The sequence below is a fragment of the Aspergillus affinis genome, assembly GCF_023601865.1.
Source record: "Aspergillus affinis strain CMG 70 chromosome Unknown NODE_41_length_255467_cov_85_872513, whole genome shotgun sequence".
Lineage (NCBI taxonomy): Eukaryota > Fungi > Ascomycota > Eurotiomycetes > Eurotiales > Aspergillaceae > Aspergillus > Aspergillus affinis.
The window spans coordinates 61,000-84,176 of NW_026515822.1; the positions used below are offsets into that span (position 1 = coordinate 61,000).

The following is a 23,177-nucleotide window of genomic DNA, read 5'->3' on the forward strand; positions in this document are numbered from 1 at the left end:
CCGCAGTCTCAAAGCGCGGGAATTGTCGATGTCTTCCGATAGTAAAAGCGTCGTCCAGGAGCTTTGGCCGGTGATGTCTTGGCATGGAACGCCGGGATATTGGTAGCTCCGGGTTCCGGAATCTCCACGTCTTGTGCCATTACATCAGTCTTCACCTCCAGTCCCCTCGTGACCAGCCTGGTCGACGGTGATGAAGCTATCCCGAACTCCAGAACAGGTAATATCATCCGTTTTCTGATGTTTCATAACAATCGGAATAGCGTATTCTACCAACACCTGCATATTCGAGGCGAATGCAACCCAACAGAGTTCCGATTCATGTGTAGCTCTTATCGTGCGGTATATCTTATAGATCTGTTTCATCCTCTTGACGGTCAACTCGGCGAGGGAGTAGAAGTAGTGGTGAAGAAGACCTAGAATACTCAGTCCAACCTCAACCCTTGGTACTTTCTCTACGGCGCAGGTCGCGTCAGAACTCTGAGCTAACGGAAAAAGGGCCGTCATCTCTTTTCAGCATCAATGCCCATTAGTTGATTGCGGTGTTAACCATAAGCTCCTAAGAGGGCTAGGGTTGGCCCAATTTGCTATGAGCCTTCAACGATCTACACAGTAGTTCTTTTATCGACTGCAATTCACTGCCAACCGACAGAACATTCGTGCCTTAAAGATACCTGGTTAAATGGAATAGACAGTTAGGCTGCTGAGATACATAGTTCTGTAGTTCGGATGCTAGGTAATGCTTGCTGTTCGGTTAAGCTCTGCGCATTGATACTTACTGGAGGCTGCTTTGATACACATGACTATTTGCTGGGTGAGCAAGCAATCACCGTAGGCACTAACCGTAGGATCATCTACATGGGAAATATCGAGTATTATATAACTAGATTGCACTAGGATAGCCTCTCTTACCCTCGACTTTGGGGGGATTGGTAATGATCCTAGAGTATAACTAGTAGTTGTTGGTTTTGTAGGTTATATATTTATGGAGTAGACACGCCGGCGAGCCAATTGACAGGGACGGGATCTTTTCGAAAAGGCGGGCCCCAAATGAGAAAACAAAAAACAAGATTGAATCGGAATTGATGGCCCATCCACTTGAGCATGTGCATTTCATCATTTTTGCGCTGCAATCTCAAAAATTTGCATATCACATTTGCGGGGTAGCTTATAAATAGAACCACGGCCAGTTCTCTATCTTGCTGGGAATTGAGATCGTCACGTATCCCGGTCAGGACCGGTGATAAGAATTGTACATATAACTGCAACATGTTAACGGGAGTGTAGCTTGTACAGAGTACGGAGTACAACATGGGCAATTATGGGATGTTTTTGTTGCAAGGCCATGGCTAGCTTGTCAGCATTAGAGTTTAGACCGAGATGCGGCATACAACAGGTACTCGGTACCTACGACGGACTACAGACAGAGGGAGAGGATAAGCACACCGTATTGTTCACTCTTACTCGGTGTACTCTTCACTGTTCCCAGTCCCCACAGATGACCAACCTCTAGCTCAGACGAACTAAATTAAGACACCGGTGGCTGGTAGGTCTATGGATAACTAAAGGGACGGGATATGAAACCGCATAATACGAAGTGGTGGCTTCCCCATCGTGGTTGGGGGGCGGGAGAACAAGTACCGAAAGTAGGTAGAAAACTAGAAAGTAAAAAACCAGGATGAAAGAAGGTAAGAACAAAGAGACGACAGAAGAGAGGAAAAGGGGGATAGGTAGAGTGGAGCCGGGACTGGTTTTCTGTATGGAAAAAAAAAAAAGTGAGGAAAGCAAGCGGCGACATTCCATCGTGATTCGCGAGGCGACAGGGGACTTCATCCCTGCCGAACCACAGCCTGACCCGCTTGCCGACGATGGATGGCTTGGGTTGACGGGTTGGACCAGATCAACCACCTCCCCCTTTCGCGGATGGAAATTGGAACAGACGGAAAAAAAGTCTTTGCCCCTGGATCCGCGGAACCCGTCCCTGACTGGAAGAGAGACCTCACTAGCTCTGGAACGCTAACCACACTCAGTTATCCAGTCACCACATCATCATCACCCACTCCAACCGGTCATCCAGCATGATTCCTGCGATGATCGCTTTGACTGTGGTTGCTCCCGTTGGTAGCGACCGAGAGGGACACACTACGGAGTACACAGTACTTGGTGTACATAGTCATTCTCTGTCTCCAGCAGATGGTTCCTGCATGGACAAACCCATGGAAAGCCCGTGACTGGACTGTAAGGAACGCCGGCTCCATCTTCCCTCCTAGCGGGCGGCAAAGAGTGGACGGCCTCATGATCACGCACAGTAGGTCGTTAACACTGAAAGCCAAAAAAAATTCTAGGTAGCCGTCGATTCTAGACGTTCGGATAGACTGTTGAATATTTAAAGATGGCATTTACTATTACCTACTTAATCTACTAGGAAGACCCGGCTAGTGCCATCTGTCAGGGCGAACCGGCGCCAACATTAATATTTAATAGACAAAACCGTAAGTAGGAAATTACCTATCGATATTATCCGTAGATAGGTTCGTTTTGGGTAGGGCTAGGGGGGTTTTCCTCCTGCCCGATGATGTCGATGGAAGCACGATGGAGAAGATGGGCTATTTTGGGCATGATTTAAATTATTATAGGGAACAGAGTGGATGTATGTTCGGTAGGCGAATGTATCGAAGCATCTGGACACTGCCGCATCTGAAGTATGAACCTGGCGAGGGAGAAGAGAAGAACCAGAACCAGAAAAAGAAAAGACGTTAAACCCTCGTGGCTCATGGGATTGGATTCCCGGTGTTTATACCTTTTCCCCCGTAAATTGATTATCAGGTAAACACTAAACGCCCGCCCCCTTGGAGACGAGAGTGAATCAGATGGAAAAACCAACCATTGCAGCATTTCAATAGGCGGTGTCGCTTTTCCTTTTCCCCTCCCCCTAACGACTTTAGCTCTTGAGAGAAAGTCGGGTCAAATCACATAACAACATCAATAATAATTATCTAATTAATGCTGGCCAGGAACCTTTGAAACGCCGGAGCCTCGCATTTGCCCTCTCTCCCTCTTTCTTCCCTTCCCTCTCCAGTTTTCATGCACAAGCCCCATACCTCTGCTGCTGTTGCTTCTTCCTCTTCCCTCTCTTTATTCTCCGACTGTGTGTCTGTTTTTCCCCTTCCCTTTTTTTTAATCTTATTTTTCCTTCTTGTCTTGGGGGCTGTTTTGCGCATTTGCATTGGTTTTCGGTTTTCAGTGTTTGCTCTTAATTCTTGCTTATCCCCTTTCTTAATTCCTGGCATCTCAGCGGTCAAGTTAATTTATTAACTCGCCCATGCTCCTTCGGCGTTGCAGTCGAGGTTTTGTGAGGTTCCAGTGGAAGTAGACGAGGCCGCCCCCCCGGTTGGTCGCTCCCTACTCCGGGCCACGGTTTTCGTGCATGGGAGTCCGCCGTTGTTTTCCTCTCCTCCGAACGGCTTCAACCGTCCTCCATCTATTCGGACGCTGATTTTCAGCCTTTCCCAGCGGGTTTCCGCCTCCGCTCGCTCATTTACCCTTCTTTTACAGCCTGGCGCCTGTAACCGATTTTCTTCTTCTCTCCTCACCACGCCTTCGTTTGAAGCGATCGTGGCCCTTCGGGTCTCAGCTGGTGAAGGAGGCTTTTATAATTCCCACACTCGACACGGATTTGCGCTGTTGGGTTTAACCTTTTTCTAATCCCTGATACGCTTAATTGAAAGTTTTGCGCTTTGAACGACCGTTTACGATCCAATTGTCACGATGGCCTTCCTCTTTAAATCGAAGAAGAATCAGCAAAATACTACCCTGCCCCCGGCATCGAGAAATGCCCCAAGTTCTGAGGGAGCGCCGCCAAATGCACCGCCAGCCGCTGCTCCGGCAGCGGCGCCCCCGGCCCCGAAGGAACGGGAGGGAGGGAACCCTCAGACGCCGACTCCCAGTAGCAGTTACAACAACTCCTTGAACTCGGTGAACAGCACAAACAGCCCGGAGACCCAACGGATGCGACAGAGAGCCGAGTCAGAATCGCAGGTTGGTGCCCCTTGCCTATCTTTCTAGTCCCTTCAACTATTGGTCGCAACTGGCTTCCTCTACGAATCCTCACTGATGCTTGCCAATGCAGCGCTCGCTACAGGGCCCGACTAGCAATTCCCCCAACACTAGCCCCGGCACCTCCCTCTACCCTTGGTCACAACGTCGCATAAATTTTTCCTCGCCGCAGGCAAACCCCTTCCCGCGATATGGGGCGGCGATCAATGCGGTCGCCTCGAAGGAGGGCGATGTTTACATGATGGGTGGCTTGATAGACGGGTCTACGGTTAAGGGGGATCTGTGGATGATCGAGAGCAGCGGCGGAAATCTGTCCTGTGTCCCAATTGCGACTGTGTCAGAGGGCCCCGGTCCTCGAGTTGGCCACGCGAGTTTGTTGGTGGGAAATGCTTTTATTGTGTTTGGCGGAGATACGAAAGTTGATGAGAATGACATGTTGGACGACACCCTCTATCTCCTGAATACTTGTGAGTATCCCAGATGTCTGCTCCACCCTTTGGTCGAAGCTCCTAACCATCTTCTGTATCAGCTTCCCGCCAGTGGTCCCGCTCAATACCCCCCGGCCCCCGACCTGCAGGACGGTATGGCCATACCTTGAATATCCTCGGCTCTAGACTCTACGTCTTCGGTGGTCAGGTGGAGGGTTACTTTTTCAACGATCTGATTGCCTTCGATCTAAATCAACTCTCAAACCCGAACAATAAATGGGAGTTTTTGATTCGGAACAGCCATCAGGGCGGGCCACCCCCCGGTCAGATTCCTCCGGCCAGAACCAATCATAGCATCGTCAGCTTCAACGATCGACTGTATCTGTAAGTACACGGATTATTTCCTCGGTGATTCCATTTTGCTCATAAACACAGGTTCGGAGGAACGAACGGCTTGCAGTGGTTTAACGACGTCTGGACCTATGACCCGCGTGCCAACCAGTGGTCTCAGTTAGATTGCGTTGGGTTCATTCCAACTCCTCGGGAGGGTCATGCGGCGGCTCTAGTGAGCGATGTCATGTACATATTTGGTGGGCGCACGGACGAGGGCGTTGACCTTGGGGATCTGGCGGCCTTTCGCATCACCACTCGGAGATGGTATTCCTTCCAGAACATGGGACCCGCGCCGTCTCCGAGGTCCGGCCATAGTATGACGGCATTCGGAAAGCAAGTTATCGTTATGGCTGGAGAGCCGAGTTCGGCACCCAGAGACCCCGTGGAGCTCAGCATGGCCTACATTCTTGACACCTCGAAAATCCGTTATCCCACCGACTCTCAAAACGGAGGCCCGCCCCCCGGAGTGAGGAAAGGAAGTGCCGATAGACCTGGTCCCCTAACCGGTCGCACCTCTCGCGAAGCTCAAAACCAACCTGCAGATGTGCAGCAACGACGGCCGGGACCGTCACGCGAGAGTATGATAAGCCCAACCGGTCGACCGGCAGAATTCGGGCTCAGCCCCGGACCTGGTTCAAGGCTGCCCCGGGCATCCATCGCACAGGCTCCGTCCGGACCCCCTCCGCCGGGTCAGGCACCCACACCCGGCCCTCGAGGTAACACCCCTCAGCCTGTCATGAACCCCCGCAGCAAAACGCCGACAAAGCTCGACCGTGCATACGGAGGTCCGCCCGTGGACACGGTTCGGGCAGTGACCGCCGAACGCGACAGGGAGTCGCCGAGAGAGTCCCCCAAAGACCCCCGATCGGTCTCCGAAGCTGGCTCCTACCCCACGGGCCAGCGTACCCCTACTCAGCAGTCTCAACCCCAAACCCAACCTCAGAGGATGTCTGCCAAGGCGATGGAGGCTGGCGAGGCTGCACCCCTCATGAGTGCGCCGACTAGGCAACGATCTCTCCGTCAGCAACGACAGCGAAGCTCTATGGACAGTGCCGACGAGTCTGTTCTAGGCCGGCACGCTAGCATTGATGGGTCGGTGGAATCTCGGGGTCAACGGAACTCCAGGACCCTTGGAGATGAGCCGCGATCGCCTCGGTTAACTGCTCACCAAGAGGCGTTAATTAAGGAGCTCGAACTGGTGAAAAACCGTAATGCGTGGTACGCATCGGAGCTGGCGTTGGCCAAGAAGGCCGGCTACTCACCTAATCTGGCCAACGGTACCAACCTGGATGAGCAGGCGGTGGATACGTTTGCTGACGAGGACCGGCCTTTGATCGAGGCATTCCTCGCCATGAGGGCAGAGTTGGCGAAGATGCAAGCAACTGTGGACCGACAAGCAGCGATCGCTTCTAAACGCGTTGCCGAAGTTGAACACCAAAGAGATGTTGCTGTCAACGAGGCTGCTTATTCACGAGCTAAGCTCGCTGCCCATGGCGGCAGCCAGCGCGGTACTCCCCAGCCAGACAGACGCTCCCAAGACCACGAGGATACCATCACCGACCGAAGCACCGAGATCAGCAGAAGACTTGCCCTGGCTCTCGCCTCTCATAACGAGGCCAAATCTAAACTCGAGGTTCTCACCAACGAACTCGATCAGGAGAAACGTGGCAGGGAATTGGCGGAAGAAACGTGTGAGGCCACACGGCGAAGACTTGCCGAACTCGAAATGCAGAATAATGCCATAGAAATGGAAAGTTTGCGCGCCCAACTCCACCAAGCGGAGGCTGCCGTCAGGGAAGAGTCCTTGTTACGAGCAGATGCCGACTCCGCTTTGAAGCAACTGACTCTGGACAAGGAGGAGTTGTCGAAGAACCTCGAGGAATCTTCTATTCGCCTGGGTGACTTGGGCAATAACCTCGGAACTCTTCGGGAGGCAGTGCATGCTTCGACCGACAAATCGACTCTTCTTGAAAGGCAATTAGAAGAAGAACGGGAGCGCCGGGGAGGACTGGAAAAGAAGTTGCTGCAGCTGAGGTCGGAACATGATGAACGGACCTCCGAGCTAGAGAATGTGAACCGTCGCCTGCGAGACGCGGAGGAGCTGGCGGAGACCAGCGCGAGAGAGGCCGAGACGCATAAGAACGCCTTCTTGTCCGGCCTCGACCGCGCCTCGTCCTTTGATTCAGAAGTATCTATGCGCTCGCTTGCGGACCAACGCGTGTCTGCTCTCGAGGCTCAAGTGGAACGGGCCAACAATTTGGCGAAGGCTAGCCACGCAGCTGCTGATGATGCAGCAGATAAGCTTCGACGTGCGGAAGAGAGAATTGCCGGCTTAGAGGCATACCAGGAGCAGGCCAGCAGAGAGGGCTTGCAGCTCCGTAGGCAGCTCCAGACCGCGATGAAGGAAAGCCAGTCACATGCCGCCGAGAACAGAGACCTCAAGGCTCAGCTGGAGAATCACCAGCGAGAGTCCGGCGCATTGGCTATCCAACACGCTGCTCTCAAGGACCTTCTGGGTGAGCGCGGCGTTGGCTATCCGGATAACAGACGCTCTCCTCGGCTCGACTCCCCTGGATCCCGGTTTGGAACACCCGAACAAGGCCGGTTACGTGAACTGGAGCAACAGCTCTCGACCAGTATGAAGGCACACGAGGAGCTGAAGTCGTCGTTTGAATCTCGTGAGCAGGAAGCCGATCGTGCCTACAGAGAGAAGCTGGAGCAGCTCGAGAACGACTACCAATCGGCTGTTCACTACGTGAAGGGTACTGAGAAGATGCTGAAGCGCATGAAGGATGAACTCAGCCGGTACAAGGTCCAAAACGCCAAATTGCAGTCGGAAGTGGAAGCCGCGCAGAAGGAACTTTCAAACGGAGGTTCAGAAGTGCCAGCCGACTGGGAGGCCGAGCGCTCGCATCTCCAGCAGACCATCGACGATCTGCACGAGGAGACAACATCTTCCATTACGATCCTTGAGGACCAAATCACCCGGTTGAGGACAGACCTTTCGGCCGCCGAAGCCGACAAGAACGAATCTCGCAGCGAGTTTGAGAGTATGCGGCAAGAGCTCGTCGCCGCTGCGGACAAGAGCCATGCGGAATTGGAGCAGCTCAAGCAGGAGAACTCTCTGCTGGAAACTCGCGCATCCGATGCTGAACACAAGGTCAACATGCTTCTGGACCAGGTTGAGGCGTCCGTCGGGCATTACCGCCGACAGTCGCAGCCCGTTCAAGGCATCAACGGTATCTCCCGCACTCACAGCAATGCCTCGAGCAACACCATCAGCGGTGCCGGGAATCGGTCTAGAGCCAATAGCGCCGTGTCGCAGGAAGAGCCCTTCCCGGACAACCGTGGATCCATGGCCCTGGACTCCCTAGCCAACGAGCTAGAGACTCTGCGGAGCCACTGGGAGAGCACCAATCGGAACTATCGGCTCAGCACTCAGTCCGACTTCGATCGGACGCCCACCAAAGAGACCGGGCTCAGCGATAGCTTGGCCGAATGGAGGCGACGATTGGATGAAGAGGAAGCGAGAGCGAGTACCCCAGAAAAGAGCAAGCCTCGGAATGCTGGCGAGGCACACGCAACGGCAAACATGATATGAACAGCTCGAACGGTATGACTTGTCTGGATTTTATTGGAAGACGTGCCACGAAAGCCTGAATATACCAAGCAATAGGTTTCGGTACCCGTTGACGGTGATCGGAATCTACTGTTGGACGACCCCGGCGTTCTCCTGTCTCCACTGTTGATTTTGCTCTCCCAGTTGGAATCTGTGTTACTTGAACTTCCCATTTCTTATTCTTGACTCCCTGAACGGGGTTGGTTGGATCTGCCATCCGCACTTGTCAACCATCTCTCCCGACCGCCTCGATTGCATTACCAAGAGAGAGCCTCGTTGTCATTATATGCGCTGTTTCCAGTTCTTGTTTTTCCTTTCTTTTCTTCCCCTCTTTCATTCTCTTCACCTTCTTGTCTTCTTTTATACCCCTTCACATTTTATCGTCTTACTTTGTTTGACTTTCCTTCATCCGAACTGTACTATTACTCTACAATTTTATTTCATGAAGCCTCTGTCTAGATCTAGTCAATTGTTATATTCATGAACCCATTGGGAGTGTTACTTCTTTTTCTTGCAGCTTTCGAAGTCCTGTCGGGTTACCCCGGGAGATGATGGCTAATTCGCTGGTGGTTTAATTTCATTGCACCCCGTCGTAAACAAGGGCCTGTTTGCATATAGAGGTAAGGGGGTTTGACTCTCGGGCCATCGGTCGTTGATGCAGGAGTGTACGATCCTTGCAAGATCGAGTGAATTGTTTGTTATGTTCTTCCCTTGCCTGCTCAACGGGTTTCTCTGTCGTGTCGCTACTGGAGACCATTAACTAGTCAGGTGGATGCAAGAGCCACCTACACGGTCACTTGTAAACGTGAAGGATGACAGTGTGTACAAGATAATCATAGTATGGTACTGTACAGTACTATCACAAGAAAATATACCGGGATGCCCTATGATCACCCCGGCGGTGAAACCGTATCAAGCAACCCGGACCGTGAATAGAGTGAGCGGGGGGCAAAATTGAGGCATTTAGATTGACCAGGATCTGCTTTCCAAGTCGGAAGATGACCAGAGGGATGTACAGTTCTGTAACGATCTATCTGATGTGTGAACCGTATGACCGAATGGCTTGAAGGCTGTTTTATTCAAGTTGAAGGCCGAGTAGATTCAAGTCCCTCGGTGACTGCTATGCCGTAGGATTATAGGATACTGCAGTGCGATGAACGGGGCAAGTTGTCAGGCGCCGGCGGTTTGATGAGAACGCGATTTCTGCCCAAAAAGGGTTCCCGTTGCGACTCGGACTGTAATTTACGGCGGCGTTACCGTCGTGACGGGTCATCTGAGGCCGGGGGTGACCTCAGGCAGCGATACATCATACATCATACATCATCAAGATGTTCCATGGGGCATCTGGAAGACAATGCCGGTGCATGTGGCCCATGGCATCATCCACCGTGATTCCCCCATCCACGTACTGCCGTCCATGTGGACTCCTATTGCCTTTGAACATGGCCATCACCCTTCGGGTGGCTTGTTCGCCCAACGTTACATCCTCCGATCTGTCCATACTGGCTTAAATGCATACCCAAATTGTTGAATTTGTGTCTCCCGGTCCCCTCAAGTAAGGTTCTGGATGCAGATCCCGAGGTATTATTCATCTCCTTCGGGATGTCAGTCTGAGGACCAAGGATACCTTACAACTTACAAGATACCTGTCAACAATCTGTGGACGGAAATCAATAACTACTCCGTAATGGATTCCCATCGCCCCAGTCTCATGGTCTTTACTTACCTGGGTTTAGTCTGCCAGTCGGGATGCTAAGACGTCCAGAGTCGACTACTAATAATAACCCATCCATACATTGGTTTCCATTATGGCTATATTACCACCCCCATATTCATTCATGTCATCCCACACGGTCCAAGCCATTAATTGAAAGAGTGATCCTAAATGGACCCGGACTGGACCAGGTGGTCACGGCCTTCATGAATACCAGATAAGATTGCCTATTAAGGTGTGGGAATTCCCATTCATTCATCGCTGCCTCAAAGGGAATTACCAGACGCGCCCTTTCACTGACCAGGACGTCTGTCCCCTTTCTGTCTTCTCACCGACTTCTAGCCTTTCAGGCAACTTCCTAATTGGTTCTTCCTTTACCTTTAATTTCTTTTCGCATGTCGCCCCTTTGATTGCAATTGCCGCCAGCATAAAGAAATCAAAATAAAGAGGGAAAATTCCTTGAAGATCATCAAATCCTCATTTTAAAAATAATCAAGTAAATTCGAACCTATCCTTCCGACAGAGAAGAATAAAAAAAGTAAACAAATCCCAGAGCCAAACTCATCAAACCACCAAGAAGAATACAGTAATAATAATAATCATAATAATTAAAAATAATAATACCTCATATACCAGATAAAAATACCAGGTAAGATCAACCAATACCTTCTTGACCGCCAACCGCAGCGAACCCGATCACTGGCCTTTCCCGTTTCTTTACCCGCCGCCTCCCCCCCCCCTTCGCCCTCTTCCTTTCTCTTTTCGATCCTTCTCTTTCTTCTCTCCTTCCCTCTTCCTCTCCTCCTTCATATCTCACCTTCCAGATAATCAAGGCTCTGCCCTTGATTTTCCTTGATTTTATCTCTCCCTCATCCTCTCTGTTCGTACGTCTCCCTTGTTCTGCCCCCCAACCGCTGTGTTCCCCCTCTGACAGTCGTATGTTTCTAGGTCGGTCGCTTCCCTTCATTTTCTCTCCGCCTTTTTTGCCTTGCCGGTCGGGCCCTTACGGTCGGTCGGAGTCCCCAACAGTCGACATCACCGCTATCTCACCATATCCACCCCTCCTCGACAAGGTTAGTTTCGCTATTGTCCTCATTGTACTGCATCTTCCCCCTTTTATGCCTTTTCTGGACCTCTTTTACACTTCATCGTGACTGCCTGGCTGGATCTGCGTGTTACTCTGGTTACTCGGTTGAGGCTCCCTGCTGCAACCTACCCCCCAGCCTCACCAGGCTCTTCACTCTGCCAAGTAAGCCCGACTACGCGCTTGAAGGCTGAGACTGCACGGTGATCTGTGTGGCTTTTACCTCTTCACCCAACCTCACCCAGGACCCTCGTGATCTTCTGCTTCGTTACTATAAAGACCAGGCTTCTATTCTGGATTCAAATCCTTTTTTCATTGCTTGATTCAGTCACTGATAAGCCTTATCATAATAGTCTGAATAGTAATCGGCTCACGGCACGTTAGCTGTGACTCTTCGATCAAGATGACGACTATGGTATGTTCATGTCCCAGGACTATCAAACGACACGACGTGACTAACAAATATCATCCAGGATTTGCGTGTTGGTAACAAGTACCGGATTGGCCGCAAGATTGGAAGTGGTAGTTTCGGTGACATCTACCTTGGTATGTAATGATTCTCGGTGGCAAGATCCTGGAGGCAGGCAATATTCTAATCACACATAGGCACCAACATCATCTCTGGCGAGGAAATCGCCATCAAGCTCGAGAGTGTCAAGGCCAAGCACCCCCAGCTCGAGTATGAGGCTCGTGTCTACAAGTCTCTTGCCGGTGGTGTTGGTATCCCATTCGTTCGCTGGTTCGGTACCGAATGTGATTACAACGCCATGGTGATTGATCTTCTGGGTCCCAGTTTGGAAGATCTGTTCAACTTCTGCAACCGCAAATTCTCGCTGAAAACCGTCCTCCTTCTGGCCGACCAGCTCATCTCTCGCATCGAGTACATTCATGCCAAATCCTTCATTCACCGTGATATCAAGCCGGACAACTTCCTGATGGGTATCGGTAAGCGTGGAAACCAAGTCAACGTGATTGATTTCGGTCTCGCCAAGAAGTACCGGGACCCCAAGACTCACTTCCACATTCCTTACCGCGAGAACAAGAACCTTACTGGTACTGCCCGTTATGCCAGTATCAACACTCACTTGGGTGTGGAGCAGTCTCGCCGTGACGATATGGAGTCTTTGGGCTATGTCATGCTCTATTTCTGCCGCGGCACTCTTCCCTGGCAGGGACTGAAGGCGGCTACTAAGAAGCAGAAGTACGACCGTATCATGGAGAAGAAGATGACCACGCCTACCGAGGTTCTCTGCCGTGGATTCCCCAACGAATTCTCCATCTACCTGAACTACACCCGCTCCCTACGTTTCGACGACAAGCCCGACTACTCGTACCTACGCAAGATCTTCCGTGACCTGTTTGTCCGCGAGTCCTTCCAGTACGACTACGTGTTCGACTGGACTGTTTACAAGTACCAGAAGAACGCCGCCATGATCGTGGATGCCAGCAACAAGAAGGACAAGGAGACCGAGGAACAACAGCGCCGTCAGGTTGCCGGTGCCCCCATGGGCACCCCCGGCGCTGCCGCCAAGCCCGGTGGTATCTCGAGCCAGCGCCGCAAGGTCCTCGACCGCAACCTTGACAACACTCCGGACACCAACCGTGCCGTGGGAGGGAGTGATAGGATGTGAGTATCTGAAACCTAGGTTCCGTGTAGGGAACCCCTTTCCTCTGCGTTTGGTACTTTACCGTGATTCCCCCGCACGTAGAGGTCAAATTTAGGTATAGAATCTGACTAATCTCATAGTCTTCGGCGTTAGGCTGCGTTCTGCTTCCAAGGTTGCTTCAGGTGCTTATGGCCCTGTCGGTAGCCGCGCGAAGCGGGACGATGGGTACGGTGCTCAGTGGTACTAATCTTGCAGCATGGCAGTGGAGCTTGGCTTTCGTCTTTTCATTGATTTCAAGTTGAGCTTCCTGCGTGTTGGCATCACTTTATCTAAGGAACCCCAGGAACATCGTGATACTGGTGAACCTTCTGCTACCTGCAGCACAACCTTTCGGACTTTTATCTCGCCTTGGGTCTCCACTCTTTCTTTTATTTCCTTTATTTCCGTTTCTCGCACTCTCTGTTAGCCCGTTACCCCCGTTTTCGATCGTTTTTCGGTCTCAGCCGTTTCGATCTGCTGCGTTTTGTTGTCTACGTTTATCCTGCATGCCCCTCGATCAATCCGGCCTCTTTCCCATGGGGGAAGTTGCTTGATCATTCGACCCTTCCTTTAGGAAGGGTTTTTGGGTAGCAACCTCAAAACGCACCAACTGGCTATCTTATGTCTCGACCTCCCGTGTTCTAATGGTTCTTCGGATTATCATTCGAAGTGATGCCTCGATTTTTTCCTATTTCGACCGGGAAGGCCAGACGGAAGGAGATGCAGAATGAAAGCATCGGTCGAGTTGTTATCTTACTGTTGACTACGGTCCCAGAAGATCCTCGAATGTCGCATCGGCAAATCTTTCACAAAAATCCTTCCCTTTCCTCTCCATTTGTTTTGTTTTAACTGATGTTTCTCCCCCGTTGCTTTCACATGGATGTTTTGTTTTTCTCTCATTCCTTTTGTTTTTGTCATTGTTCTCAGACTGGCATTCTTCTTTTTATGGACGCATCATAGGGGAAGACGAGTATGACGGGATGATTTGTGATGGGGTTGGAGACGATAATATCTTCACGCGGTCAAAAATCTGGCTGTTGTCTTGCAAGACGTTGTCGTATGATGGACGGACGATACAGGACTATGGGACAGCACGCGGTGGATTGGGCAAAGAGAAGATACGTCTCGAGTGGGTATTTGGCGACGGACTATGGCTAGGGTCGCTTCCGGGGTGGTATTGCGTCAATTAAAGTTGTGTCTTGTTCTATTCTCATTCTTCTGCACTGCCTGCTCGTTTAAATCGACATTCTCAGCTCTACATGTAAAGCCAAGTGAATTGAGGACATCTTGAACCGGGACCGCTTCACGAGCCGCCACTGATGGCTCGCCACCGTCGATGGATCTGTACGCATACCCTAGGTGTGTAGCCCTTTGTAGGTCTGCCTGTAGTCAGTCTGCACCCCATATCTGACATGATAAAAAATAAAACCCGACTTGCATCCAAGTGGAGTCACGGCACGGACGTCTAGACTCTTCGACAAATTGGCGGATCTGCCCGCAAAAGCGGCGTCGGGTCTGACTAACAGCCGTCGCGAGGGACCAACCAACGGCCCCTCCGCCCGTGTCTGTAAGTCAGTAGATCCGACCTTAAATTAAATCCCGCCATCTTTTAGCATCCCGCTTGTCAGACTTTCTTTCCCTTCTCTCCACCATTCCGCTACCTTTACCTCTTCCGCTTGCTTTTTTCTCCTAACCACACAGACGACAAATTCAGATGGATTATTCGTACTACTCCGGTCCTCAGCCCCAGCCTTTTCCCTTCTACGGCCTCCCCGCCGGGCTGCCCACGCCCGAGCACCATCAATCCGCGCCCCGTCAGGACAACCTTCAGGACACCTTCACATCTCTGGTATACTCTCTCGCAGCATCTGCCGTAGCGTCGCTCACTAACGCAATCATGGAACAGCAAAACTATCAATCCTTCGACCCTTCCTTTCGCTTCCAAAACCCCGCCGGCCAGTCCTTTGTCCCACCGCCACATTCCCCACCCGAGTCTTTCTCCAAACATTCGGTTTCCAGTAATGAGGTTCTTAATCACACAGAGCCAACCTCGGTGGATGGTGGAGATGACCGCCTGGGGGACCCGTCATTAGGGAGGAGCAGCAGTGAAGAGAAAGAGGGCACAACGCCGGCGCAAACGAAGCGGAAGGCGCAAAACCGCGCTGCGTACGTTCTCTCCCTCCTACCCCTCCTCTGACCTTCTATTCTTTCGTGAGGTGAAAAGGTTGGTTTGGCGCTTTACTGGGGTGGTATTCTGACTCGTCGACTCCATTATAGCCAGCGTGCATTTCGGGAGCGAAAGGAACGACATGTGCGAGATCTGGAGGACAAACTCAACAGTTTAGAAGAGGAGTCCAACACCCTACTAGCCGACAACGAGCGCCTGAGACGGGAACTGGCGAAATTCACGACCGAAAATGAGATTCTTCGCGCAACGTCCGGCTCGGCCAGTCGATCAAACAACCCACCTGACTCAGGGCCCATCACGACGGGACCCCTGAGGTACTCGCCTACGGATTTCTACTCCAATATCGTCCCCAACGGCGAACCTGTTCGTCGCCATCGCGTCTTGGTCTGTAGCGAAACGGGCGAGAAGTTGCTTGATGTCAGCACGACCTGGGAATACATTCAGAACCATGAGCTGTTCAAGCATGGCCTTGTCGACATCGCGCAGGTCGCCGAGAAACTCAAGGGCCGGGCCCAATGCGACGGACAGGGGCCGGCTTTCCGAGAAAGCCAAGTACGCACGGCGATTGAGGAGAGTGCCGCAGACGACAATGATGGGCTGCTATGAGACATCTATCAGGATTTGCATAGTTCTACGATGTGACGTCTACCCCTTTTCACTCCCTTTCTTTTTTCTTTCTATACGCGAATTGTTCTGGTTGCGAGGCGCTTCCCCGATGGATATATTAGGATTGATGGATATACTTTTGGCATTGTTTTTGGAGGTCGACGCCTTTGGGTCGTTGAGTTATTGGGTAAACTATAACGGGTCTTTCGACTGGCCTTGGAGTCATTGGAGATATAGGAGTATGTATTGCCAACATGACTGTTTATGTCTGCTGTTTCATTGAGAGATATTGTTCCATTTCTTTTGTGGACGCCATATGTCCTATGTTTATATATGATCATACCTTCCTGCATTGCTGAAGAGCTGTATTCGATGCTTTATAGTAGTCCTTGGCTTCCCTCAAACAACGGTTCTTTCTTGCTAAACGTGCAGGTTGATATCGCCGTAACGTGTATGCATCCCTAACAATGGTTACAATACATGCAAAAATGAGTGCTCTAGCAGCGCAGATACTGCGGGATAATTCCTATATCTAGCAAATTACCCAGAATACTGTCGAGATAGCGCAAATCGAGTATAGCAGCTAGAATTTTTCTTCGACAAGTCACCGATCTCCAGGATCAGGCAGTCGTGACATTTCATGTATTGAATTATTTTAGAATATATATTTCTTTAGTCCCAGTCGTCATCGTCATCCTCCACCTGGGGTTTATTCTTGGCCGGTCGTCCCTCATCTGACGAATCCGACCGCTTTTTCAATCGAATGTCGCTCTCTTTGATGGCACCGAGGTCCAGAAGCATTCTCTCGAGATCTACAGAAGACATAGTGAGCACAATTCGTACGTAACCTTTTAGGTTTGACAAAGTGAGCAAGGGGGGAAGAACCTACCTTCGAGTTTGGTCCTAGGACCATTGAATTCCCTCAGCGTGATGATCTGCCTCCGAATCTCACCGTCCTTGTATACCAAGATCGTCGGCGTGTTCTTATCCGGATATCCTTCGATACACATGTTTCCACGGATCTGACAGAACTTGACATCCCCGTACTTGACGGCCAGCTGACGCCACAGCTCCGTCAACACCCGCGATTCGACATTTCCGTCCGACGACGAGGTCAGATGCACCAGGACGAAATATTTGGCCGACGCATCGGTCACTTCACGCCCGTAGTCGACCTTCTGGATGGGGTATACTTGGTTGTGGATGCTGGTTTGTTGGAGAGTCGAGAGCTCTGCTAGACGCTTGTTGCTGGGTGGAGGTGAGCTATTGGTCTGGAGTGTGGTTGGCAGGGGTGTTCGTACCGATATTGTGCAAGGAATGCCTCGTCTTCTTCGTCCTCGAGCTCGTCGAGTTCGTCTAGGTCTTTATCTTCGAGGCGGTTTTCGTATGCTTTCTTCTCAGCCTCGACGAGGGCTTCCTGGATCAAGGGTTCGGGGTCCTGAGGCTTTTCCGGAATTACGCCGTGCTTGCGCAGAATGTCGTTCCTGTAATGGTGGGGGGTGATGTGAGTATATTGGATGTATAAAGACCAGAGGGGATGAGGGGAGACAAACCATTCGGTGTCCTCGTTGGGGTTGACTTCGACCTGCATGATGAAGGCTTTGATTCAATTGCAATTGCAAGAAGTGTACAATGACCGGACAATCAATAATAGTCAACTACCAAAAGATAAGCAGTCAACCACAATAATAACGGCCATTACGTACAGCCGCGCGAGATGCCCGCGTGTTTGCAGCATTTGCCTGAGTCTCCAGCCACAGACTCACGTGCAACCCCCGTGGCGGTGCCGCCCACCGCCCAAGACGGCATAGACTAACCTGAGGCCACCTGGAGATTCCATGATGGATGGAGCTGCTCCTCCGACGCCCTGGCAAAACATCCATTCATTCTGCGTCTTCGGGGCTCCCAGTGTTATCCCCCCCCTCCCTCTTCGCCCGCTCCCGCCGTCTCCGGTCATCCCCTCCTCTACCTCCCTTCCCACTCTTTCCTCTGAGGATAATGAGGGCGCGGTAATTCATTTGCTTGCCTATACACACACCGCCTGCACAATCGACTTGCCTACTTCGACTAAACCATAATACTTGACCCGCCCTTATTCGCCCATTGACTCCGACGTCACCTGTTCGGGGTCTCCCTTTTCCTCGTTTAGACGCTGAGATAGAGAGAGTCTCTGCCTGCTGCAATTCCCGCAGCCCGTCACCATGAGTTATATGAAGAAAGATGAGGACGCCGACCAGACTATGATCAAGCTGGATCGCACCTCCGTATTCCAAGATGGTAAGGAACCCGGCCCAAAGAATTATTTCCTCCCACCCTCCCTGATCCTCGGAATGGCCCGCTGACTTGGTCGTGTCTTTCTTTCTACCTGTATAGCACGATTGTTCAATACCTCACCGATCTCCCCTCGACAATGCCGTACCCTCCTGACCAAGATTGCGGTGCTCCTGTTCACCGGGGAGCAATTCCCGACGAACGAGGCCACCACCCTTTTCTTCGGTATCTCGAAATTGTTCCAGAACAAGGATCCCTCGCTGCGACAGATGGTCTATCTTATCCTGAAGGAGCTGGCAAACACCGCAGAGGATGTGATCATGTCGACCAGTATCATCATGAAGGACACCGCGGTCGGTAGTGATGTTGTCTACCGTGCGAATGCCATCCGTGCCCTGTGCCGCATCATCGACGTAAGCGCCTCCATTGACCTATTGTATACTGTGTTGAGGAGAAGGACTAATCATGGCGACTGTTGATTGAATAGGGTACTACGGTACAAGGAATTGAGCGATTGATCAAGACCGCCATTGTCGACAAGACCCCGTCTGTTTCCTCCGCCGCCCTGGTCTCCTCCTACCACCTCCTTCCGATCGCCCGCGATGTTGTCCGCAGATGGCAGAGTGAGACGCAGGAAGCCGCTTCGTCTTCGAAGCAGTCGACTGGCTTCCTTGGATTCGGCGGCAGCTCCCAGGCCCACGCCATCTCCCAGTCGAACTTCATGACCCAGTACCATGCTATTGGTCTCCTGTACCAGATGCGCTCGCACGACCGGATGGCTTTGGTGAAGATGGTCCAGCAGTATGGCGCTGCCGGTGTTGTGAAGAGCCCCGCTGCGCTGGTCCTGCTGGTGCGGTTAGCGGCCAAGCTGGCTGAGGAAGACCAGGGCCTGAGAAAGCCCATGATGCAGATGCTTGATGGCTGGCTCCGACACAAGCACGAGATGGTCAACTTTGAAGCGGCCAAGGCTATCTGCGACATGCGCGATGTTAGCGACGCCGAGGCCTCCCAGGCCGTTCATGTCCTGCAGCTGTTCCTGTCCTCTCCCCGGTCGATCACCAAGTTCGCGGCGATCCGTATCCTCCACAACTTTGCCAGCTTCAAGCCGCACGTGGTGAATGTTTGCAACCCTGACATCGAGTCGCTGATCTCGAATTCCAACCGCTCCATTGCCACCTTTGCCATCACCACCCTGCTCAAGACGGGCAACGAGGCCAGCGTCGACCGCCTGATGAAGCAGATCTCTGGCTTCATGGCCGACATCACGGACGAGTTCAAGATCACCATTGTTGAGGCTATCCGGACGCTCTGCTTGAAGTTCCCCAGCAAGCAGGCTGGTATGCTGGCTTTCCTGAGTGGAATCCTGCGGGATGAAGGTGGCTACGAGTTCAAGCGTAGCGTTGTTGAGAGCATGTTCGACCTGATCAAGTTTGTTCCCGACAGCAAGGAGGATGGTAAGCTTTCTTTTTCTCTTTCATCCTGCAAACCACCTGTAAATTTCACTAACCCAAAATCAGCGCTTGCCCACCTCTGCGAGTTCATCGAGGACTGCGAGTTCACGAAATTGTCCGTCCGAGTCCTGCATCTTCTCGGTGTGGAAGGCCCCAAGACCTCGCATCCTACCAAGTATATCCGTTATATCTATAACCGTGTGGTTTTGGAAAACGCTATTGTTCGGGCTGCCGCTGTCACGGCCTTGGCTAAGTTTGGTGTGGGACAGAAGGACCCCGAAGTCAAATCGAGTGTCTCTGTTCTTCTCACTCGCTGCCTGGATGACACCGATGACGAAGTTCGTGACCGTGCTGCTCTCAACCTCCGGTTGATGTCCGAGGAGGATGAGGCCGCGTCGGCGTTCATCAAGAACGGTAAGATATCCATGTTTTCATACGCAATCATCGGCATTGTTTACTGATCTGGGCAGATTCTATGTACTCGCTCTCAACCTTCGAACACCAGCTCGTCATGTACGTGACGTCAGGCGACAAGTCAACATTCGCCGCCGCATTCGACGTGGCTACGGTCCCCGTCGTTACGCAGGAACAGGCCCTAGCCGAAGAGCGGACCAAGAAGCTCACGACCGCCACGCCCACGCTCAAAGCCCCGTCGACTGGACCTCCCAAGGGCAAGGCCAACGGTGTGGCCGAGGCCGCTACCGCCGCTGCCACTCAGAAGTACGCCGAGCAGCTCATGCAGATCCCCGAGCTCAAGGAATACGGAACGCTGCTCAAGTCCTCTGTCCCCGTGGAACTCACCGAAAGCGAGACGGAATACGTTGTCACGGCGGTCAAGCATGTCTTCAAGGAGCACATTGTCATTCAGTACGATATCAAAAACACCCTTCCCGATACTGTGCTGGAAGACGTAACTATCGTCGCGGCGCCATCCGAGGAGGACGTCCTGGAAGAGGAATTCATCGTCCCTGCACCCAAGCTTCCTGCCAACGAACCTGGCATCGTGTATGTTACGTTCAAGAAGCTTGCCGGCGAGAACAGTGTTGCGATAGCCTCGTTTACAAACGTCTTGAAATTCACCAGCAAGGAGATCGACCCCACGACTGGCGAGCCCGAGGAGAGTGGATACGAGGACGAATACCAGGTGGAAGACCTGGAACTTACAGGCAGCGACTATGTCATTCCTACATTCGCCGGCAGCTTTGACCATGTTTGGGAACAGACCGGTGCCAATGGGGAGGAAGAGAGCGAAACCCTGCAACTCAGCAACATGAAGGGTATTTCAGGTATGTCAATTCAAACCCCTAAAATATGCATTGCGAAGTACGTTCGATATTGACCCAACCCCTAGATGCTACGGAACAACTCATCTCCACGCTCTCCCTGCAGCCCCTTGAAGGCACCGATGTGGCACTGAGCAACAGCACCCACACTCTCAAGCTGTTCGGCAAGACCGTGTCTGGCGGCCGTGTGGCAGCTCTGATCAAGATGGCATTCTCCAGCAAGACCGGCGTGACAACGAAGATCACCGTCCGGGCCGAGGAAGAAGGCGTCGCGCCCGCCGTGATCGCATCCCTGACTTGATAGAACGCCGCTCCATTTTGGATGTGTTTGCAAGTTGTAAATTGTAATGAGAAAGGGAGGACCGTGTTTCTTGGAGGCGCATTTCACATATGATGAGTCCTGCATTATGAGAGATTCGGACTTGTTGTTTCCTTTTGCTTTTTTCCCCGTCCTCGTTTATTCTAAACCCTCTTCCTGTTCCCACTTTTTTCTCGCCCTTTTTCTTCCCCCTTCTTCCTTTCCCGTTTATAATGCAGGTGTCGAGCTAGATGCGATGAATATCTTTTGTAGGCGTCCAAACTCATTATTTATTCATTTCTTTTTCTTTTTTCCTCCATGAATACTTGGTCTTGGTTGATCATGTCGGTCTCTTCTTCTCCTTCCTCTTGCTTGTCTTCATGATTGCATTTTTTCTATCTTCCTCCTTGTTATTCTGTCTTACCCATTGCCCTTTTCCCTCGCTTTATCTGGCTTACTCGTCGCTGCTGTCCCAGGAGGCTAGTAGGATGGGTCTTTGTCCGTGGGCTTAGGGGGTTGGGTTCATGTAGTTGTCAAAAGCGCTGATGCTATTTTATATTTTCATCTTTGGCCTGCTTGAGTAGGGATATGCTCTAGTTGAAGAACATTGTAAAAACTTCTGGTAGGAAAGTAATTGGTAGTTTCTTGTTTGTTTTAGGACAGGGAGATGGATTGTTCTGGTATATGACATGGAAATTGTAGGACGGTTGAGGTATAGTGAGAGGGGGTATATGCAGGAGGGCAGAAAAGGAGAATAAAGCAAATCGATCTTCAATGACATGGCTTCATTAATCATAACTGCGTTCTTCGAATAACTTTGACAACGTCTATATCTAGATCATGGTCGAGACACCAAACAAGCGTCATATCAAAGGTAATATACACCCACCAGAAGATCATCAACTTCTTTCCAATGTTCCGGCGGGTCTGGTCTTTCCGCCACTCTCTTCAACAAAATCTCCTCGAGCTCCTCGTCCTCGTTAATGCGCTCCTCTGTACAGAAAATATCCGCGAACCCGACAGCCCGCAGATCCCTCAACCCACACCCTAGGGCGCGGATCAACGCCTCGGTCGAAAATACCAAACTCGGGTCTTGGCTCGGAAACCCAAACTCCAACTCCTCCAGCGCCACCGGTGGCGCCATATGACACAGGATATCGAAGAAGGTATCATCAACCATATCGCCGGGGACGCTGAGGATGGCTAGGCCCGGTAGGAAGGCGAGGATCGCGTTGATGGACTCCGGTTGCAGACCGCGGTTTGCGCCGGAGATGCTCAGTCGCCGGAGGCTATTGTTGAGGTGCGGGCTGCTCAGCAGGCTGCCGAGGTTGCTGACGGAGAGGTCGGCGCAGTTCTTGATGCTGAGGCTGGTGAGGGAGGCGGGCCAGGCGAAGGACGGGATTGTGAGGGGGTTGAAGCGTCCGCTGAGTTGGAGGCGGGTGATTTGCGGAGGCCATGCGACGGCGGTCGAGGGGGAGGTGGATTCTGCGGATGTGAGGTTGGTTGAGTTGGGGAGGCGCAGGGTGTTGAGTTTGTGGAGTGGGCTGAGGGCTTGTTTGAGGTTCGTGAAGGGGATGGGGTCGTTGACGAGTGCGAGATCGAGGGATCGGAGGTTGGTGCATTTGGATAATGCGGGGAGACTGTTCGTTCTGGATAGAGGGAAGATTTGGTTAGCGGGATTAATTGCAAGAGGGCAGCTTGCAAGGGGGGAGGAGGGCATACGAGAAGGACACTTTGGGCGCAATGAAGACTTCTAGATTCTCCTTGACGCGACCTAGCAGCCTCGCGGTCAGACTGGGCGAACTGTGATGCACGAGACCGCTCAGATCAAGTCGGTGTACCAGACTGCCCAAGTTCAATTTGCTTTTACGCACTCCGATCGGCGGACTGATGGTGTCCGTGAACCTCCCAAAAGCAAATCCAGTGCCGACATGGGGCTTTTCGTACAGCGGAGCTATCGCCACCGAGTACCACTGTCGTGATACCAAGCAGCAGGCATGTAGGGTCTCCTGGCGGCGGGATTCATCTGCCGCGATGATGTCGATAATATGGAGGACGATCTCAGTAGGGAGGTATATTTCTCGAGAGGCGTACATCATTGGGGTTTGAGCTGTCGAATGCCATGATAGGATGATCGAAAATT

General features: G+C 51.8%; 6 protein-coding genes across 6 annotated transcripts; 4 read left to right on the forward strand and 2 right to left on the reverse strand.

Annotated features, from left to right (window-relative positions):
- Nucleotides 1–3,765: 3,765 nt before the first annotated feature.
- Nucleotides 3,766–8,475, forward strand: KD926_007278 (putative cell polarity protein (Tea1); the record flags this gene model as incomplete). The annotated part of the gene is made up of 4 exons (XM_053100117.1): nucleotides 3,766–4,035; nucleotides 4,127–4,520; nucleotides 4,583–4,865; nucleotides 4,917–8,475. The coding sequence occupies 4 exons, from the start codon at nucleotides 3,766–3,768 to the stop codon at nucleotides 8,473–8,475; spliced, it is 4,506 nt and encodes a 1,501-aa protein (XP_052956148.1).
- A 3,219-nt stretch (nucleotides 8,476–11,694) lies between these two features.
- On the forward strand, nucleotides 11,695–13,145 carry KD926_007279 (casein kinase 1 family protein; the record flags this gene model as incomplete). The annotated part of the gene is made up of 4 exons (XM_053100118.1): nucleotides 11,695–11,706; nucleotides 11,765–11,837; nucleotides 11,898–12,918; nucleotides 13,052–13,145. 4 exons carry the CDS (start codon nucleotides 11,695–11,697, stop codon nucleotides 13,143–13,145), a joined length of 1,200 nt encoding a protein of 399 aa, XP_052956149.1.
- Nucleotides 13,146–14,651: 1,506 nt separating this feature from the next.
- rsmA (putative bZIP transcription factor (Fcr3)) lies at nucleotides 14,652–15,731 on the forward strand (the record flags this gene model as incomplete). Its single annotated transcript, XM_053100119.1, has 2 exons — nucleotides 14,652–15,103; nucleotides 15,215–15,731. 2 exons carry the CDS (start codon nucleotides 14,652–14,654, stop codon nucleotides 15,729–15,731), a joined length of 969 nt encoding a protein of 322 aa, XP_052956150.1.
- Nucleotides 15,732–16,403: 672 nt separating this feature from the next.
- KD926_007281 (phosducin family protein) lies at nucleotides 16,404–17,322 on the reverse strand (the record flags this gene model as incomplete). Its single annotated transcript, XM_053100121.1, has 4 exons — nucleotides 16,404–16,543; nucleotides 16,621–16,979; nucleotides 17,033–17,215; nucleotides 17,285–17,322. The coding sequence occupies 4 exons, from the start codon at nucleotides 17,320–17,322 to the stop codon at nucleotides 16,404–16,406; spliced, it is 720 nt and encodes a 239-aa protein (XP_052956151.1).
- A 610-nt stretch (nucleotides 17,323–17,932) lies between these two features.
- KD926_007282 (coatomer subunit gamma) lies at nucleotides 17,933–21,037 on the forward strand (the record flags this gene model as incomplete). The annotated part of the gene is made up of 6 exons (XM_053100122.1): nucleotides 17,933–18,008; nucleotides 18,105–18,415; nucleotides 18,490–19,456; nucleotides 19,520–19,867; nucleotides 19,924–20,739; nucleotides 20,805–21,037. The coding sequence occupies 6 exons, from the start codon at nucleotides 17,933–17,935 to the stop codon at nucleotides 21,035–21,037; spliced, it is 2,751 nt and encodes a 916-aa protein (XP_052956152.1).
- Nucleotides 21,038–21,902: 865 nt separating this feature from the next.
- KD926_007283 (F-box domain protein) lies at nucleotides 21,903–23,133 on the reverse strand (the record flags this gene model as incomplete). Its single annotated transcript, XM_053100123.1, has 2 exons — nucleotides 21,903–22,683; nucleotides 22,757–23,133. 2 exons carry the CDS (start codon nucleotides 23,131–23,133, stop codon nucleotides 21,903–21,905), a joined length of 1,158 nt encoding a protein of 385 aa, XP_052956153.1.
- Nucleotides 23,134–23,177: the final 44 nt, after the last annotated feature.